Raw genomic sequence first — 21361 nt, 5'->3', positions numbered from 1 at the left:
TTGTCCTATGAAACTCAGGCATAGAACTCATTTCCTTTATGGCTCTATAATGGAACTTTACCCAACTGTCCTGTTCCCCATGTCCACAGATATGGAAAATTTGAATCTTGACAGTTCAAGGTGAACTCAGTCATTTTCAGAGTTTTCATAGTCCCTTCAAGATTGAAACTCAGTTCCTGCAATGTTTGCCCCTTTTCTCCTCTTTTCTCTATGCTGGGGGAGGCAATGTGAGGAGGGTTGTCTGGCTTATGGCTCCCATTGTCCTCTGCTTGATAAACCACTGAGCTTTAGTCATTAGCACTCTCCTGTGCCTTTTACACTCAGTGTCTGCACAGGCCACTCTATGTCTTTTCCATGTTGAAGAAATTCCTTTCCAGACCATGTCTGTGTTCCTCCTGCCACAAAGGAAATTTTTGAGTATGTTCATCCTCTAAGCTGAGTGCAGGGTCTTGGGTAGTGGTCCTCACCTGCTCCAGAGACTTCTCCAGCCATTGCTACTCTCCACTCAGGTGATGAGGCTGGATGAGGGACTGCACCCACCAGAGTCAGGCCAGGGTCTGTCTGCTCTGTGAGTCCCTCCAGTTGTTCTTATTCTGAGACTTCCATTGTTCTGCCCCCTCTTGATTCCCAGGGCTCTCAAGGGAGTGGGGGTAGTAAAGGGAGCCCTTTCCCAAGCTCCCCCAAGAGCTCTAGTCACATCACCTCTGATACTTCTCTTCCCACCAGCTGGAAGAAAGAACTTTCATTTGTCTTGAAATAAGAAAAATGTTCTTAGAATATGTTGTATTACTGTCTGCTCTGTCATTTATGGTAAAAAATTCCATGCTCTGAATCCTTCTGGTTTTTAGCTTTTGATTCAAAAAGCCCTCTTCCTCTCAGAAAAGCTAACTCTGAAAGCCAGAATTTCAAGACTATATGCTCTTCTGTGAATTAAATATAATTATATATAATATATAATATAGTACATTATATATAATATATATTACATTATATTATATATTATTAATATTATATATTATATTAATTATATATTATATTATATATTATAATGTAATATATATGTAACATATAACTTACATATATAAAATTATATATTATATAATTATATAGTATATATATTATATAATATGTACTATTATATAATATATATTATATTATAATATTATATGATAATTATATGGTGTTTCACCATGTTGGCCAGGCTGGTCTGGAACTCCTGACCCTGGGATCTGCCTGCCTCGGCCTCCTGAAGTGCTGGAATTACAGATGTGAGCCACTGCACCCAGCAGGCAGTTCTCAAAAAACTATACATATATTTATATATAGACTTTGTTTTCAACTTAATCTTTTTCATCCTTAATAAGAAGTAGCAAGCACTCAATAGGTGGAAGAACAAAGAGCAAGAAGAAACTCCTGGGAAAGAAAATCTTTGATTTTTATCTCAAAATATTACCTTGCCACATAAATTGTACTATATTTAATCTGTTTACATGCAGAGACTTCCCTTTGCGAAATACTGAGAATAGGGATCATATCTTACTCACTTTTAAATTTCCAGAGCTGCACTGTTCAATACGGTAGCCGCTAGCTACATGTGGCTATTGAGCACTTGAAATGTGTCTGGTCTAAATTGAAAGATGCTGTAAGTATAAAATACATACTGGATTTCAAAGACCTCCTACAAAAGAATGTAAAATATCTAATACTTTTTAAAATATAGATTACATGTTAAAATAACATCTTAAATGGCTTAAATAAAAATGTGAATTTCACCCTTTTTTTTTATGGTTTTAAAATGTGGCTACTAGAGTAGCTGGGACTCCAGGTGAGTGCCACAATACCTGACTAATTTTTTTTATTTTTGGTAGAGATTAGGTCTCAGGCTGGTCTCAAACTTCTGACCTCCACCAATCCTTCTGCCTTGGCCTCCCAAAGTGCTGGGATAACAGACATGAGCCACTCAGCCTGCAAGTTTTAAATGACATGCGTGACTCGTAGTATGTTTCTATTGTTCAGTGCCGCTCTTGAGCCTAAAAGTGTTTGGTTATGTCCCACTTAAAGAAAGAGAGGGAGGAAATGAAAGGAAAAAAGGAAAGGAAGGAAGGATAATATGGCATCAAAGAAGGTATAATTTTTTTTCCCTCTAAGTGAGGTCAGAAAGGGCATTGAACAGGGATTCCTTTGAGGTCCAGAATTTGGCCCTCAGCCTCCCGAATGTTTTTAATACTCCAAAGAAGATAATACAGATCACAGGCAATGTGTCAGAATGAAGAGTACTCATTTCTAGTGGTCGGAATAGGGCATTTCTTCCTTAATATCACAGTCCCCAGAGTGCCTGATGGGTGGAAAGTTGCCTGGTGAGCATGGACCTAGATAACATGCTTGGAGATTCTTCATGAGGTATTGTGCCAACCCATGGAGAGTACACAGTACCCTCCTGGTGACTAGAATGCCTCTGTTCTTCCAAATCCAGGAGTGCTTTTCCTAAACAATGAAGTATGCACACTAATATTTTCTATACTCCACATTCTCTTTTTTTTTTTGAGACAGGGTCTTGCTTTGTCACCCAGGTTGGAGTGCAGTGGCACAGTCACAGCTCACTGCAGCCTCAACCTCCTGAGTTCAATCAGTTCTCCCACCTCAGCCTCCTGAGTAGCTACAATTATAGGTGTGCACCACCACGCCTGGTTACTTTTTGTATTTTTTGTAGAGATGGGGTTTTGCCATGTTGCCCACGCTGGGCTCACGCGATCCACCCACTTTGACCTCCGAAAGTGTTGGGATTACAGGTGTGTGCCACCAGTCCCAGGTGACATATTTTTCTTGTAATGCTGTTCATGAGGTTAGGAGGCACTCTGTCTTCTCTTATTAGATACTATTTTCAAACCATCTTCTTGAGAGTTCTGGAAATATCCCTATTTGTAGCATGTAGAAGTCAGACAATGTTCTAAGGGAAACAGAACCTTCTTTTGTTATGCTCTGTTGATAATACTGTTGAAATACAGCTACTTAGTTGATAATACTGACTTGAATCTAAGTTCTTTGAATCTCAGATCTTTGTCTTTTACATGGAGCTACTACCCAAATCACAGATAATTTAATCTAATCAATGTGCAATACTTTGAAAATCATTAACTTCTCTATGAACACTAATGTTTGTTTGTTTGTTTTGTTTTTGTTTTTGTTTTTGAGACAGAGTTTCACTCTTATTGCCCAGGTTGGAGTGCAGTGGTGCGATCTTGGCTCACTGCAACCTCTGACTCCTGGGTTCAAGTGATTCTCCTGCCTCAGCCTCCTGAGTAGCTGGGATTACAGGTGTCTGCCACCACGCCCAGCTCAATTTTTGTGTTTTTAGTAGGGACAGGGTATCATCATGTTGGCCAGGCTTCTGACCTCAGGTGATCCACCCACCTCAGCCTCCCAAAGTGCAGGGATTATAGGAGTGAGCCACCGCACCCGGCCCTAATGGCATATTTGGATGCAAGTTATTATTATGTTGATGGTGTCAGTGATAATTTGTTTCAAGGAACAATTTTTAGTGCCTTTGCTATAGACACAGGAACTCAGAAGCAGGAGGAAGTGATTATTTGGAAGACTAGAGAGAGAATAGATATTAGTACCAAATCAGCAATATCATTTACCAGATTATAATATCTTTTTTTTTTTTTTCCTTTATCAGACCCAAAATACGGAGCTGGCATATACTTCACCAAGAACCTCAAAAACCTGGCAGAGAAGGCCAAGAAAATCTCTGCTGCAGATAAGCTGATCTATGTGTTCGAGGCTGAAGTACTCACAGGCTCCTTTTGCCAGGGACATCCGTTAAATATTGTTCCCCCACCACTGAGTCCTGGAGCTGTAGATGGTTATGACAGTGTGGTTGACAATGTCTCCAGCCCTGAAACCTTTGTTATTTTTAATGGTATGCAGGCTATACCTCAGTATTTGTGGATATGCACCCAGGATTATGTACAGTCACAAGATGACTCATTAGGACCAATGAGACCCTTTGCACAGCATCCTTGGAGGGGATTAACAAGTGGCAGCCCTGTGGATTAATCTCTACATCATTTTAACAGCTGGTATGCCCTTACCTTGGGTGAACTAACCAAATAATGATCATCGATGGCTCAGAGAGTGGCTTGAATATATCCCATGGGTTATCTGTATGGACTGACTGGGTTATTGAAAGGCCTAGCCACATACTGGCATCTTAGTGCCTTTATCTGTCTTTATGTCTTGGGGTTGGGGTAGGTAGATACCAAATGAAAAACTTTCAGGACCTTCCTTCCTCTTGAAGTTGTTCTTTAATCTCCTTACTAGAGGAGATAAATATTTTGCATACAATGAAGAAACTTTTCTAGTATATAACCCAGGCCTTTTATTTTCTAAGATGATGACAGTATAAGAATATTAGGAAAACAGCATGATTTTAGATTTTCCAGAGAATATTATAAAGTGTTTTAGATATGAAAATAAATCATCTTTGTCTGATTAACTGGCTCTGAAAAATTATGTGTAAAATGAAACAATTTGAAGTGGAAGGACATAAAAAAGCTGATACTCTGTTTGGATTCAGCTATATCAAGTAATGCCACTCAAACACCATGAGGACATATTATCAATACACCAAATATATATTGACCACCAGATGCATTTCAGCCACTTTGTGGGTCCTGGGATATGATGTCAGACAAGACAAATGTCTTCACAAACCTTTTAGCCTGAATAATCAAAAAGGCAACCATGGACAACTTAACAAGTGTGATTAGATATAACAAAAACAGAAGTACAGACTCTGTGGAAAAATTTAAAAGGGAGAGGGATAGATTAATCAGGGGCTTGGGGCAAGGCCTCCTAAAGCAAGTGAAATTCAAGCTGAGAACATAAGGGATGTAGCAAATCAGGAGCAGTCAGAAGAGTTGTTTAGGTAGAGGGAATAGACCTTATAAAGGCTGAATCTGCTGTAACTATGCCCAAAGTTGACTACAGAGTTCTACTTGCAATGTAGAGGCCAGCTAATTTCACCATGCATCTCTTGCCTACTTTTAAATCCATATTTCTCTGTACTTCCAAACTTTCCTGACCTCACATCCTCAACCCCTGGCACAGAACACCTCCTCTTCTTCCTTGCTTTACCTTACTAGCATTCTCCCTGTTGAAAGAAGTGTGCTTCTTGTCTCATATGGCATTGCCCTTGGATCTGAGTAAGAGGGGATCTGCCTTTACCCCTGGATTGAGAGGCCCCCTGCCTTAGGCTCCTTACTTAAGAGGGTCTCATTCTAGCCCTCCTCCAGTTGTGCGCATGCTCACAAGGTGAGGACTCCACAGGGCCAAGAGATTGGATTCATCTGGACCCTGCACTTTTCATTCCTAAATCACCCACTAGGAAAGAGGAGCCCCCAAATTTCCTGCCCTAATAGCTCTGAGTCTACTTGCAGGGCTTGATTGGGTGTCTTTCTTGCATCCCTCCTCCTGAGTGTGGACTGTACCAGAGTCTGCATCAAGAATAGCCAATGGGTGACCATTTGTATGTATGAAGCTTGGACATGGATGCTGAAGTGTCCACACATGCTTGAGGCCTGTGGTGCACAGCTGAGCTGAGAGTGAGAGGACAGATGTGAAAGACCTAGCTGGCCAGGTGCTATGGCTCACTCCTATAATCCCAACACTTTGGGAGGCCAAAGTGAGAGGATAACTTGAGCCAGGAGTTTGAGACCAGCCTGGGCAACATAGTGAGACCCCCCATCTACACACACACACAGAGACAGACACACACATAGACACACACACACACACACACAAATTACCTGAAGGATTGCTTGAGTCCAAGCATTTGAGGCTGCAGTGAGTCATGATGGAGCAACTGCACTACAGCCTGGGTGACAGAGCAAGACCCTGTTAAGAAAAGAAAGACAGAAAGAGGGAAGAAAGATCTAGTTTGTGCTTAATAGGAATTTTAAAAGAGAATGGAGGAGAGTCAGTGTTCACAAGGGTAAATAAGAAGAAATACATACAAAGAAACAGCCAGATCTTAAAAGCAGCTGAAGAGAACAGCCAAATCATCTACAAAGGAAAGACAGTTAGACTGACAGCCCATTTCTTTCTTTGGCAGAATAATGTCCTTCCCACACAGGTGGGCCCAATCTAATCATGAAAGTCTTTAAAAGTAGAGAATGCTTACTAGGTGGGTCAAAGAGATGGCAGCATGGGAAGAATTTGATCCTGAGATGTAGGAGGCTATGTGCAAGGATCAGAGAGGAGCTTCTAAGAGTAAAGGGTAGCTCCCAGTTGACAACCAGTGAGGAAACATACCTCAGTCCTTTACCTGCATGGACCTGAATTCTTCCAACACTTGCATGAGCAAGGAACAAACTCAAGAACCTTCAGAAAGGAATAAAGCCAGCTGACCAACACCTTGATTTTAGCCCAGTGAGATCCATTCCTGACTTTTGACCTACAGAACTTTGAAACAATGAATTTGTGCTCTTTCAATCCAGTAAAGTCATGGTAATTTGTGACAGCCATAAAAAAATGAATACACTTTTCAATAGCAACAATGAAAGTCTGAAGACATTAGTATATTTCCAAAGGGCTGAGAGAAGTTAACTGTTAGCCTAGAATTCTACAATTAGCTGAACTTTCATTTTGCCATAATTTTTGAATAAAGACACTAACAGATTGTGTTAGTCCATTCTCACACTGCTGTAAATAATTACTACCTGAGACTAGGTAATTTATAAAGAAAAGAGGTTTAATTGACTCACAGTTCCATGGGCTGTATAGGAGGCATGGCCGGGGGGCCTCAGGCAACTTACAATCATGGTGGAAGGGTGAAGGGGAAGCAAGCACATCTTCATGCAGCAGCAGGAGAGAGAGAGAGGGAGAGAGTGAAGCGGCTGGTACTACACACCTTCCCTCCCTCAGCACTGGGGATTACAATTCAACATAATATTTGGGTGCAGATACAAAGCCATACTGTTTCACAGATCATCGAAAACCGAGTTTACCAACAATGGGCTCTCACTTATAGAACTTAAAATTTAAAGGATATATTAATACTTCAGGATGAGGGGAGAAATCAAAGAAAACTTTAAGCTGCAAGAAGGCATTTTGAGCAAAGAAACGGTAAATATGGACACATCACGATGACCATTGTCTTTATAAAGCAACAGATAGAAATGTCTAATTTTGGCAATAAGACTGAAATAAAATACTGGAAAATGAACTATGTAATATGGTAGAGTGGTGACTACAGTTAAAATGTTTAATAGTCCTCACACTGGGCCAGGTGCTATGGTAGGCACTTGTAGTCCCAGCTACTCTGGAGGCTGTGGCAAGGGGATCCCCTAAGATCAGGAGTTCAAGACTGTAGTGTGCTATAATTGCACCTGTAAATAGCCACTGCACTTCAGCCTGGACAACATGGCAAGACTTCATCTCTAAAGAAATAAATAAGTCCTTGCAAGAGGAGATTGGAGATGTTAAGTTTATTAAGCACCTTGACAATTAACAGCAGCCACTAAAAGAAGAGAAATAAAGCATGTAACTTTAAAATAGTAGGCAAAAAAAATTTAATTTAAAAAGTCAGGGCTGGGCATAGTAGTGTGTGGCTGTAGTCCCAGCTACCCAGCAGATGAAGGCAGGAGGATTGCATGAACCCGGGAGTTTGAGGTTGCAGTGAGCCATGATTGTACTCCTTCACTCCAGCCTGGGTGACAGAGACCCCACCTCAGGAAACCAAAAAAAAAAAAAAAAGAAGAAGAAAGAAAATGTCAGGGAAAGTAGGGAAGGAGGAAAAATAAAGCAAAAAGAAAGAAAGAAAGATTAAACAAAATGAAATGGTAGAAATAATTCCAAATGTATATGTGATCACAATATGTGTAATTTGGATTAAACTTGCTAGGTAAATCACAGATTAAGAGATTGTATTTTAAAAAACTACATATTGTTTGTAGGAGACATAACAAAAATCATTAAACTACAGCAAGATCAAAAATTAAAAAATGGAAAAAAATGTAATTAGCAAACACTAACCAAAAGAAAGCTGGTACAGCTATATTGAAATTGGACAAAATAGGCTGGGTGCAGTGGCTCACGCCTGTAATCCCAGCACTTTGGGAGTCCAAGGAGGGCAGATCACTTGAGCCCAGGAGTTCAAGACCAGCCTGGGCAATATAGTGAGTCCTGCTCTCTACAAAAAATATAAAAATTAGCCAGGCATGGTGACATGTGCCTGTAGTCCCAGCCACTTGGGAGGCTGAGGCAGGAGAAATACTTGAGCCCAGGAGGTGGAGGCTGCAGTGAGCTGAAATGAGCCTGGGCAACAAATTGAGGTCCTGTTTCCAAAAAATAAAATAAAATAAAATAAAATCAGGCAAAATAGCTGTTAACTTGAAAAGGATTATTAGGGATAAAAATAGCTATCTGATAATAACAAAAGGTTTAATTCATCAGAAATAGACATAAAACTAAGCCCATATGCATTTAATAGTGTAGACTCAAACTATTTAAAGCAAAACCTGACAGAATTATAGGCAAAGTGGACAAATCCACTATCATAATGATTTAACAGCTCTCTCAGTAACTTGTAGATGACCCAGTAAAAAAAAATTAGTGAGAATATAGAATTGAGTTACACAGTTTTTATTTAATTTATATGTATAGAAATCCTCACACAACAATGAGAGAATACATTAAATACACTGAATACTCTTAAATACACTGAGCAGTTATGTATATTGACCATATTCCAAATTTAACAATTTTCTTTTTATTTATTTACTTTTTGCCAAAGACCCTAGATAAGAAATCACTAAATTCAACAGTTTTAAAGACATTCTCAGTTGGTCTATGTTGTCTGGCCATCATCCATTATGCAATTAACATATAATTCAATTTTAAAAATAGCTTAAAATAAATCGGTTTGGAAATTAGATATAATCTTCAAAATAATATCCCATGGGTCATGAAAACATAACAAAATAGAAAATATTTAGAACTGAATGATAATGAAAATAATACTACCACAGCTTGTGACATAAAGCTAAAATAGTGCTTAAATTCTTTCTAAGCTTAAAGGTTATATTAAGAAAAATAAAGGAATAAATCAATGAGCCAGGCAGACATCTAACTTAAGGTAAGAAAAGAAAATCAGAACAAACTTGAAGAAAGAAAATATAAACAGAAAATAGTGAAATAGAAACAATATCCAATGCAGAGAACAATAAAATGAATAGCTGTTTTTTGGTAAAGATTAAAGAAACAGACAAACCTTTGGTAAGACTGATCAAGAAAATATAAGAAAAGGTACAAATAAAGATTGTTAATAATGGAAGAATGTAACCAAGACACACTAGAGATCTAAAAGTAATAACTAGAAACAGTTTTGTGCTAATAAATTCAAAATTTGGACAAAATGTAGACTTTCTTAGAAAAATATAATTTACCGAAATTGATTGAAGAACTAGAAATCCTGAATTTTCTAATATCTATTAAATAAATTGAATTGGTATTTAAAAATTGACCTACTAAGCAAACAGGTAAATACAGCAGGCTAAGATGATTTTGACTTTATTAGTGAATTCTACAATGTATTCAAAGAACAGATTATTCTAATCTTAAATAAAATCTTCCAGAGAACAGAAATAGAGGGAACACTCCCCGACAATTTTTTAGGGCAAGTATAACCTTGATACCAAAAAATAGAAAACAGTATAAGATAAAAAAATATAGATGAATTAAATTATGTAAGTAGATGTACAAATTCTAAATAAAATATTAGCAATTATAATTTGGCTCCTTGTAAATAAGTAAATCATAGTCAACTTGGGTTTACCTCAGAAATGCAAGGATAATTTAGCTTTCAAAAATCAATTAGTGTAACTCACCATATAAATATGTTAAAGGTTGTACTCATTTCAATATATAGAGAAAAATCACCTGATAGACAATTCTTTAAAGGATAGCTACCAAAACAAATATTTCATGATTAAACATTAGAATGACTCCCCATGAAATAATGAGACAATAAATGCTTCCTGTTACTACTCATCAGCAATCAATTAGAGTTCCTGTCCAACATAGTAAGAAAGAAAAGAGGGCCGGGTGCGGTGGCTCATGCCTGTAATCCCAGCACTTTGGGAGGCCAAGGCGAATGAGTGGATCACTTGAGGCCAGTAGTTTGAGACCAGCCTGGCCAACATAGCAAAACCCTGTTCCTACTAAAAATACAAAAAAAATTAGCCAGTTGTGGTGGTGCACACCTGTAGTCCCAGCTACTCGGGAGGCTGAGTCAGGAGAATCACTTGAATCTGGGAGGTGGAGGCTGCAGTAAGCTGAGATCATGCCACTGCACTCCAGCCTCAGTGACAGAGCAAGACTCCGTCTCAAAAAAAAAAAAGGAAAAAAAAAATGTGTTCCCTCTAGCTCTTAGGTGACTTGACTTGAAAACTGGAGTTTCAAATTGTCATCTTGATGTCTATTAAGATTTTCACAAAATCACAGAAACATAAAACGAAGAGTATCATATCTTGGCCAAATACAAACTAGACTTGGCTCATTTATCTGCTTTTGATGTAAATGATAATTTTGACAAATTCTATTCAATCTCTTAACTTCTTACCAAATAAAATGAAAGGATCTCATCTGCTAAACAATGCTAAAAGAGAGCTGTGATTTGCTTACCTGAGATATGGAGGCCTTGATAATGAAAGTTTTTGGTCATTTCAATTTCCTCAAAATGTACAGAAGCACTTAATAAAATTTTTGACTTTATAGAAATGGAAGGAGATAGATTGCTTAAACACGTGCCTATAAGGTGGCTATCACTGAAGCTGGCCACAGAAAAGATGTTAAAATGTTGGCTTGCCATAAAATATCTTTGTGGAACAAAACAGCATGGTCTGCTTCAATTTGGAAATACATTGAAGATGAGAATGGAGAGAAGGTTTATGATAAAACAGAAATAAACCTGCTGTTTCTCCGAAACTGTCTGATAATCCTCGAAGAGGCCATAGGTAATATCTGTTTCATTAGTTCTAGTGTATACATTCTTTAAAAAATTCTTACACTTATTTTTCTCAAGAATATAATATAGCCTACAAAATTCAAATATGCAATAGAGCTAAATTGGTATACCAGAGGAAAGAAAGAAATCTTATGAATTTGTTGTATTTTTCTCACACATATTATTTGCTCAGTTAGTCCCTCTATTTATTACTACTAGTTGCTTTTTTTTTTTTTTAAAAAAAAGAGACAACGTCTTGTTCTGTCACCCACACTGAAGTGCAGTGGTGTGCTCAAACTCCTGGGGTCAAGTGATCCTCCCACCTCAGCCTCCTGAATAGCTGGGACTACAGGTGCGACTTACCATGGCTGACTAATTTTTTTGTGTGTTGAGATGGGGTCTTGTTATGTTGCCCAGGCTGGTCTGAAACTCCTGGGTTCAAGTGATCCTCCTGCCTCAGCCTCCAAAATTGTTGGGATTACAGGCATGAGTCACTGTTCCCAGCCTGCTATTTTATTTAATTGCATTTATGCAACAGAAAAGAAATACAACAGAATACACAATTCTAAGTAAATATCTATTTTTCATGTTTTTATGTTCAAGTAATTTATATGTTAGATTGGCAAAAATGTAAAAAGCCAGACATTTCTAACTGTTAGCAAGTGAAGAGTATCTTATATACCGTTTATAGAGTACAAATTGGTACAATTACTTTATGAAATAATCCAGCAATGTCTAGTGTATTAGTTTTCTATTGCATAATAAATTACCATAAATATAGTATCTTAAGACACATTTATTATCTCACAGTTTCTGTGGACCAGGAGTCCAGGCACAGTTTAGCTGTTTCCTTTGCTCGGGATCTCATAAAACTGCTATCAAGGTGTAAGTCAGGCTGTCTTCTCATCTGGAGGCTGACCTCTCTCAGGGTGTTGGCAGAATTCATTTCCTTGTAGTTGTATGACTGAGGGCCCTGGTGTCTTACTGGTTGTCAGCTGGAGGCTGCACTCAAGTTCTAGAAGCCATCTGTAGTTCCCTGCCATGTGGTCTTCTCCATAGGCAGTTCACAACATGACAGCTTGCTTCTTCAAGGCCAGCAGTGAATCTCTAGCTCCAGTCTGGAAAGACAGTCTTATACAATGAAAAGGAATCATGGGAGTGACATCCTATCATCTTTGCCATATTCGGTTGGCTAGAAGTAAGTCAAAGGTCCCACCTACACTCAAGGGGTGGAGATTATATAGGCAACACCAGGGACCAGAGATTAGGGGGGCCATCTTAGATTTCTGCCTAATATATATAGTAAGGTTAAAGATGCAATGTCCTAGGATCTAGCAGTTTCCCTATACACAGTAGAGATGTACAAGAATGTTCATAACAGCATTGTTTGTGATAACAAAAAATACTGTTCTATAATTTCAAATTTCTCAAAATATAAAATGATATTGTCAGAGAGACATTAGCTTATAAAACATCATGTACAGTAAGATAACACTTTTGTAAAAGTAACATACATAGGACTTCAACTTCCAGCAATGGCCTACTGTTGTTTTCAATCAACCTTTCCACTACAGAGAACGACTGAACAAAATATAAAAACGTTAATGTACTGAAGAGCTACCAAGGAAGTGAGAATTTGTGAGTGCAAGATCTGGAAGAAAAAGGAAGCCACCAGAGGTGAGCCTGATACTTGTCATCATTTTTCCAAAGCTAAGGTGATTGCTGACTCTGAAAGCAGTGGCTGAAAAAGTGAGCAGAGTTTATGGTTGTCTCATGGGCCTTAGAAGGCCCACCAAAGAGAAGAGGCCGGAGTAAATACCCCAGACTTTTGGATGGGACCATCAAGGACTAGCTAGGATTAAGGGTGAACCGGAAATAAATTAGCTTTCCCGAAATCTGAAGACCAGCTCTGAATAATCAATCTTACCTCCTTATTGGAATAAGGTGATCTGTCTTCAGTGTAGCTGTGGTCAGGCAAACTTGCCCTGAAGTCTCTCCTGGTGAACACACCTTCCCTTTCCCCAGCCACATTGCTCAAACTCAACTCTGATCTTAGTAAACACATCGCGGGAGAATGCTGATGAAGCAGAGTGAAGTCCAGGACAAATGAACATTGCATAACCTAGGATTCAGGTAGAGTGGTCCTCTCTCTTCTCCTCTTCCCTGGGACATTTATAAATGTATTAATCTACCTCATCTCTTTCACCTTGCTTCTTGGCATGTGTTTTAAATCTATCTACTATTCTGTGACCCCTGCTAGGCTGGCTTCAGTTTTTCTTTTGAAGCCACTACTCCATTTGCTCCCCCAAAGAATTCCATCAAATTTAACATTAACAATCATTTGCTCCAAGTTTTCGTTTGAGAGCACTTGAGAGTAAAACGAGTATTTGTGTTTCATGTAGTTTCTTAATTATTATTATTATTATTATTTTTTTTTTTTGAGGCAGGGTTTCACTCCAGTTGTCCAGGCTGGAGTGTAGTGGCGCGATCTCGGTTCACTGCAGCCTCATCGTCAACCCCGGGCTCAGGTGATTCTCCCACCTCAGCCTCCCCAGTAGCTGGGACTTCAGGCGTCCGTCACTACCCCCTGCTAATTTTTGTATTTTTAGTAGAGACGGGGTTTCGCCATGTTGCCCAGGCTAGTCTCAAACTCCTGGCCTCAAGTATTCCACCCGCCTAGGCCTCCCAAGGTGCTGGGATTACAGGTGTGAGCCACTGCACCCGGCACTTAATTATTTTTGATACTACTCATATATTATCAAGCAAAGGGGATGGGAGATAACTAAAAAAGGAATGTCCAGAAGCTTCTTGCATTCATGCTGCATGTGAGCCCTTTAGACACGAGGCGCTGACCTACTAATTTTGTAATACTCCCTCAGTCTTCAATCATTCCATCATTCATTCCATCAACGCGTATTAGTTATCTACTTTGTTAGAAGCTATACAGAGGTGAACATCGATCCGCCCTGGAAGAGCTTAGCAAAGACAGGTTTGTAAATATAACTTTCTCCAACCTTTGTCATGGTCTGCAAACCTCCTTCTTAGCGAGACCCTCCCTCTCCTCTCCCTGATCCCCGACTCTTCACAGGCTGGGCGAGAACCGCTAGGAACGTGCGGCGAGAGAGCGTTACAGGACTACGTTTCCCGGCAGCCTCTGCGGCAAGCGCCGGAGGGGCGCGCTTAGGCGCTCGGGCCGGCCCCCGCACGCAGGCGCACTGCGAACGCCGGCTGAGCTGAGTCTTGCTGCTCGGTGCGCGGCGGCGGAGAGCTAGGCCTGCTGAGCACCGCCGACGCGCGAGCCAGCTCTTCGAGGTTGTGCGCGGGAGCGGCACGGCGGGCGGGCGAGCGAGGGCTCACTTAAGCGGTGGCACCGGGATCGGTTGCCTTGAGCCTGGTGAGTGCGGAGGCTTTGCGGCCCCGGCCCCTCCCCCTCCCGCCGGCAGATCCGGGCAGTTCCGGAGGGACTCAGGAGAGGCCCTGGGGCGAGGGCGGACGCCGGCCGGGCTTCGAGCCGCGGTGCCTGGGCCCGGACGCTCGCCCCGCGTCCGTGCGTCACGGGCCCTGCTGTCCTAACGGCCGCGCAGCCGGCGGAGGAGAGGGTGGGGGTGGGGGTGGGGAGCCCTGGTGTGATCGCCATCGGGAACGCCGGTCGAGGCGGGGCGGGGCGGCGCGGCGTGGCGCGGCGGCAGGGCTGTAAGCGGCGCCGGGGACTGCGGAGTGCTGAGGCAGCGGGCGGAGAGGAGGCAAGCGCGGAGCCTGCGCCTCGGCTGGGCGGCGGGCGGGAGGCGGGGGTGGGCCGTGCAGAGCGCTGTGACAGAGGCAGGAAGGAGCAGGGGTGGCGTGTAAAATTTCTAACCCTGGCAAGAAGGGACCGTCTTGGGAATTCACAAGTTACAGCCCGGGTCGGAGCCGGCGGTCCGGAGGGAGGTAGGGGAAGCGGGGCTGGGGGGAGGGGAGGTGGAGACGACCGGCTGCAGTTTACAGATGTCATAACAACAGGGGCCTGGAGCGGCTGATCGGGGGTGTGGTAATTACAGGAATGACAGAACTTGGTCTGCACACCGCGTGTTAAAGTGGCGATGCGAGGGAAACAGCGAGGTATCAGATTAAGCTCACAACTGGAGGATAAAACTGAAGGATGACTGGAGTCAAGGGAGTCGTCATGAAGTAATGTTTTTAGGATTGGGTCGTGTTCCACTTTTAAATGAAAGCGTTCAAAATATTTCAAGGTTTCAACTAGGAACAAACGATTGCCGAATTTTTGTGTTTTAAAGAGATGGGGTCTCGCGATGTTGTCCAGGCTGTACTCCCAACTCCTGAGCTCAAACTGGCCTCCTGCCTTGGCCTCCCAAGTAGCTGGGACTAGTCTCGGGCAACCACACCCAGCAATGCAGAGTATTTTTTTTTCTGAAATGAGTACTGTCAAGTAATCTTAACTTGAATTTCACCCTTTTTTTCTTAAACGGTTGCTTAAAAATCTCTATTAGTAGATAAGGTGATTTCCCCTCTCCTGTTTTTTTTTTTTTTTTCTTAAGAGATGGAGTCTTGCTTTGTTTCCCCGGCTGATCTGGAACTCCTGGCCTCAAGACATCCTCCCCACTACCTGGAACTACAGGCGGGTGCCACCAACAAGGCTCATTCTCGACATTGTTTTTTTCTTAACTAGCTTTTGCATTTGTACTATTTTGAAAGCAGTCCACAAGTTATTTTGCCCTCCTTTTTAAAGGTTAAAGAGATGAAAATTTAATTTTTCAAAGGAAAGTAAGATTGAGTTCTATTGTATTTTTACTGAAATAATATATTCCTGAAAGGCACTGTTTTATGGATAGATGAGATGTAAGAGAAAGTAAAGGAATTAACATTTATTGAGTTCTTTTTCAGGTATTGTGTTAAATGCTTTATATATATTAAAAACATTTAAATCTGAACTATCTGTTAATTTTTCTATTATACATATGAAAGCATTGACAATCAAATGTTAAGTAATTTACCTAAGGTCTTCTAGCTCTTGTTGAGAACAACCTTAGAACCCAAAGTTACTGCCATTTAAATTATTTCTCCTTTCATACTTTTTCATTGTGTTTTCTTTATTTAATCCGTTCAATCAGCGAATACTTATAGAGTGATCTTCTAGACTTGGGGGGATATAGTCGCGATCAAAACTCACTGTCACTGTTCTCATGGAATTTATAGTGTAGCGGGGAAAGCTAATACTACAAATATTGACTGCATAACATTTTATCAGTTACAGTGGAGTAGCAACTGTAAAGCACTCTACTAAATAGTAAAGGCAGTTGAAATGGAAGCAGACAACATAAGCCTTGTGGAGTTTACAGTCCTGTAGGGCAACAAAACATACATTTATGAAAACCTAGAATAAACTAAATGAGAAAGGTATCACCTGAAATCACTGTTCTTGCATTATGTTATTTTTTATTTTATTTTTTTGTGGGGGGGAGGGGGACTTGCTCTGTTGCCCAGGCTGGAGTGCAGTGATGCTATCTGGGCTCTCTGCAGGCTCCCTGCAATCTCCGACTCCTTGGTTCAAGCAGTTCTCCTGCCTGAGACTGCTGGGACTACAGGCGCATACAGCCACACCCGGCTAATTTTTTGTATTTTAGTGTAGATGGGGTTTCACCGTCTTGCCCAGGCTGGTCTCGAACGCCTGAGCTCACGCAGTCCACCCTCCTCGGCCTTCTGAAGTGCTAGGATTACAGGCATGAGCCACCGTGCCCGGCTGCATTATGTTACTTTAGAAAGTGGTTCTCATAGAAGTTTCTTCACAGAACTATGATTTAATATACATCTTATCTAGAACTGATACATACCAAAAGGGGCCATGAAAAACATATTTTCTTCATTTATATCTAATGAATAAATTTCTAATTTATTTATTGGTTCCTATAAAATACAGACCTTAGAGACAAATTCTTTCTAAGAGTCAAGGGTTAACAGCTTTTTTTTTTTTTTTTTTTAAAAACAAACGACTGGTTTTATTAGATTGTTTTGTAAGCCATCCTGTTTCTCCATACTTTTGACTGTCAGGAGGCTCAGAGCTGTGTTCAATTTTTATAATTTTCTTTAGTCTCAACTATGTTAAAAATTATTTTATACGTAATCTGGAATTGCTGTCAGTTTCCTGGATTATTTTCTTTATTCTCTGTTGCTCTCAATGGTCCTTTTCCCTTTTCCATTTGAGAATAGGATTATATCCTATTGTTTTCATCTTCAGTGTTTTAGCAGTGTTTGTTGAATCAATGATAAAATAGAGTTTTAATGATTTATTAAGTCTGTGCTTTTAAGTCTGCCAGATTGTTTTTAGATGTATGAATACTGTGTATAAAATCAATTAAGATGTTTGATTGGTCTTGCAAGTAAAGATGACTGACCTAGTGATAAAAGATAACTCCTTGTTTTGTTTTAAGGTATCTTTGTACTTTGCATGGTGTCATGAATTTAGCCATAATACGGAAGAAAACATTGGAAGTGGTGAACAGTTAAATTAGCTGATTTGGGCTGATTTCTCTCTTTTACTGCAGTAAGCAGGAGATGGCCTCAGGCCAACTGGAGACCAGATAGGGCCGACATTAGAAAATTTTGAGGTTGTACATTGGAAGAGTAGGGATGAAGACTATGGGAATATACGTTTCTTTCTTTTTTTTAAGATGTTACAAATCTACAAAACAGAACATGAAAAAATGGTTCTGTCCAAATGTTGTAGACTAATTGGGACAGTTCTTGAAAGCAGGCAGTAATCCAGAATGTGGATAATGGGGATAATCTCCTTCATATAACAACAGTAATGCTGCCCTTCATATACAAAGATAAGTCTGCTTACTCATCATGATTGATTTTCTAGCGTGAGGAGGGTTTTGTGCTGAGTTGTCCATGAGTCCCTATATACTCTGTGAGCAGTGAGGCAGCCTGTGGTCAGAATAGGTGTTTGCAGCTAACGAACAGAAAGACCTGCCGAAAATATTAACATCTGTTAATGGGTCAGGTTCTGCATCAGTTGCTTTCACTTAATTGTTCTTGCAAAACCATTTTGAGGAGGTGATTACGTGTGCAAGGTGATTGGGTAATTTGCCTTACTTCACAAAGTAGTGGAGTTGGGATTCAAATAGGGCTGTTTGTACTGTGTTCACATTGATCATTAAAGATTGGTTTTAGCCGTTCAGCCTCTTTGGCAAAACAAACTAGATGTAGTTTGTTTAACACTATGAAATAATACTGAAAATCTAATATAACCATCGTGAGATTGTTCAAGTTCCTTGTTTTATCAACATTAAAAAAAAAATTTTAAATTAGAATATCTGAAAAAGCAGCTGTTCCCTGTCTCAGCCTCTGCACTTGAGAAGCTACCATTTTCTTTCTCCTAGCTGTTTCTTCTTGTGTTTGCTTTCATATTTACAAATACACTGACTTGTTTTTATTGCTATTTCATGATACAGGAATTATAGATATTATTGGCTTTCTTCTAAGTAAGATGATCCTTAGTGTTTCACATACATATTCACCTCACCTGCCACATGCACACACTGACTCTACCATCCTCCAAATATAGTTACAGGTGTTTATTAAACCAATATTTAATGTTTACAATATTATAACTATATAAATGTTCACAGCTGACCCATGTAGAGTACTGTGATATCATTTCTTCTCTTGATAAATTTTTGTTTTTCTAGAAGTTAGTATTTTTTGTTGTTGGCTTCATTTCGTGAGACAGCTAACCTGGAACCTCTTAATGCAATTAGGAGTGGTTACTTTCTAGGCCTATTTCATAGTTGTTTTCCTGGGACTTCTCTTTTCATCATCCTTAAAATTATTTGCCCTCTCTAGTACTGGTTCCCATTTACTGTTTCCTGTATTTTCTTTCTTGGTTTACTTCCTTGGAGTACGTTTTTTAGTAGCTTTCTGAGAAAGGATACATGCAAAACAAAAACTTTTCTGACATCTTACGTGACTGAAAAAAATTTTTATTCTGACTTCGCATTTGATCGATAATTTGGGTATAAAATTCTGAGCTGAAGGTAACTTTTACTTGAAGTTTGCAAGTCATAGTTCTAATGTTTTCTTTCTCCCAGGGTTACTGTTGAAATCCAAAGCCAATCTGATTCTTCATTTGTATGTGATCTTCCCTTACCCCCAATCTCTAGAAGCTTTTAGGGTATTTTTAACCCTTGAAATTCCGTGATGATATGTCTAGGTATGGGTCTTTTTTTGTTTAAGGGCATTCCATGTACCTTTATAAGCTGGGAGTCCTTGTCCTTTAGTTCTGGGAAGTTTTCGTTATTATTTGGACGTTAGGTAAAAACAATTTTAGAATGAATTATGCTTCTCAGTTCTTGTCACACATCAGGTCATACAGGTCCTTTAAATTTTTCTCTTAAACTTCTGAGCCCTACTTCTGTTACCTCTTCTATGACATTGTGGTTGGTAGATTCCTTGATTGTATATGAAACCGATAGGTGACAAAGTGCTAACAGCCCTGACTCTCAGCACCTCCTCGGCCTCAGCGTCCACTCTGGCGGCGCTTGAGGGGCCCTTCAGCCTGCCGCGGCACCGTGGGAGCCCCTCTCTGGGCTGGCTGAGGCCGGAGCCTCCTTCCTCTGCTTGGGGATAGGTGTGGAGGGAAAGGCGCCGGCGGGAACTGGGGCTGCGCGGGCAGGAACCGGGGCTGCCCGCTGCGCTCGCGGGCCAGTGTGATTTCCGGCGGGCGCGGGCTTGGCAGGCCCCGCACACTGAGCGGCCGGCCGGCATCGCTGGCCCAGGGCAGTGAGGGGCTTAGCACCTGGGCCAGCAGCTGCGGTAGTTGTGCCGGGTCCCCCAGCAGTGCCGGCCTGCCGGCGCTGCACTCAAATTCTCGCCAGGTTTGGCTGTTTCCCGGCGGCGCAGGGCTCGGGACCTGCAGCCCCCCCGTGTCTGAGCTCCTCGCACTGCGGTGGGCTCCTGCGCAGGCTGACCCTCCCGGACGTGTGCTGCCCCCTGCTCCGTGGCGCCAGGTCCCATCGACAGCCCAAGGGCTGAAGAGTGCAGGCGCAGCTGGGGGCTGGCGGGCAGCTTCGCCTGCAGCCCTGGTGCAGGATCCACTGGGTGAAGCCAGCTGGGCTCCTGAACTGGACGGGGACTTGGAGAACTTTTGTATCTAGCTGGAGGATCGTACCTGCACCAATCAGCACTCTGTGTCTAGCTCAGGGTTCGTGAATACACCAATTGGTACTCTGTATCCAGCTAACTTAGTGGAGACTTGGAGGACTAGCGCTCTGTGACTCTTTGTCTAGCTCAAGGATTATAAATGCACCAGTCAGCACTCTGTGTCTAGCTCAAGGTTTGTAAACGCACCAATTGGTACTCTGTATCTAGCTAACTAGCACTCTGTGACTGTGTCTAGCTCAAGGATTGTAAATGTACCAATCAGCACGCTGTCAAAACGGACCAATCAGCTCTCTGTAAAGTGGACCAATCAAGAGGATGTGGGTGGGGCCAGATAAGGGAATAAAAGCAGGCTGCCCGAGCCAGCCAGTGGCAACCCCTTTGGGTCACCTTCCACACTGTGGAAGCTTTGTTCTTTTGTTTTTTGTGGTAAGTCTTACTGCTGTTTACTATTTGGGTCCACGCTGCCGTTATGAGCTGTAACACTCACTGCGAAGGTCTACGGCTTCACTCCTGAAGCTAGCGAGACCACGAACCCACCGGGAAGAACGAACAACTCCAGACGCGCGCTGCCTTTGAGAGCTGTAACAGTCACCACGAAGGTCTGCAGCTTCACTCCTGACAGGGAGACCAAGAACCCACCAGAAGGAAGAAGCTCCAGACACATCTGAATGTCTGAAGTAATAAACTCCGGACACACCATCTTTAAGAACTGGAACACTCACCACGAGGGTCCACGGCTTCATTTTTGAATCAGTGAGACCAAGAACCCACCAATTTCGGACACAAAACATTGTGAAATATGTAGTTGAGGTGTGTATGTTTAGGTATTGTGATATAGACTTGCAAAGGTGTTTTTCTTAGTGGTTGAGAGTTCTTTTTTGCCCACATCTTTGCCGTTACTTGGATTTATCTTTCTGTCTTTTTTTTTTTTTTGGATACAGAGTCTTGCTCAGTCGCCCAGGTGGGATGGTGTGATCTTGGCTCACCACAACCTTCTCCTCCTGGGCTTAAGCCATTCTCCTGACTCAGCCTCATGAGTAGCTGGGATTACAGGGGCCCGCTACCTTGCCTGGCTAATTTTTGTATTTTTAGTAGAGATGGGGTTTCACCAGTTTGCCAGGCTGGTCTTGAACTCTTGACCTCAGGCGATTTGCCCGCCTTGGCTTCCCAAAGTACTGGGATTCTAGGCATGAG

The 21361-nt window shown here is 41.4% G+C and overlaps 2 protein-coding genes across 3 annotated transcripts in view; both read left to right on the top strand.

The window, feature by feature from the left end:
* PARP9 (poly(ADP-ribose) polymerase family member 9) overlaps nt 1–4498 on the top strand; it is a 37077-nt gene extending 32579 nt beyond the window's left edge. For both annotated transcript variants that reach the window (XM_023214683.3, XM_023214675.3), the window contains exon 11: nt 3680–4498. In XM_023214683.3, the coding sequence (XP_023070451.2) occupies nt 3680–4059 (380 nt within the window). In that variant the 3' untranslated portion in view covers nt 4060–4498. The remainder of the gene's footprint in view (nt 1–3679) is intronic.
* Nucleotides 4499–14169: 9671 nt separating this feature from the next.
* KPNA1 (karyopherin subunit alpha 1) overlaps nt 14170–21361 on the top strand; it is a 93220-nt gene continuing 86028 nt past the window's right edge. The window contains exon 1 of the mRNA XM_023214665.2: nt 14170–14402. The gene's annotated coding sequence lies outside the window, so the exon portion shown is untranslated. The remainder of the gene's footprint in view (nt 14403–21361) is intronic.

This window comes from Piliocolobus tephrosceles, chromosome 2 (assembly GCF_002776525.5).
Source record: "Piliocolobus tephrosceles isolate RC106 chromosome 2, ASM277652v3, whole genome shotgun sequence".
In the NCBI taxonomy this organism is placed as follows: domain Eukaryota; kingdom Metazoa; phylum Chordata; class Mammalia; order Primates; family Cercopithecidae; genus Piliocolobus; species Piliocolobus tephrosceles.
The sequence above is the reverse complement of the archived record's forward strand: the minus strand, read 5'-3'. Positions and strand labels throughout refer to the sequence as shown.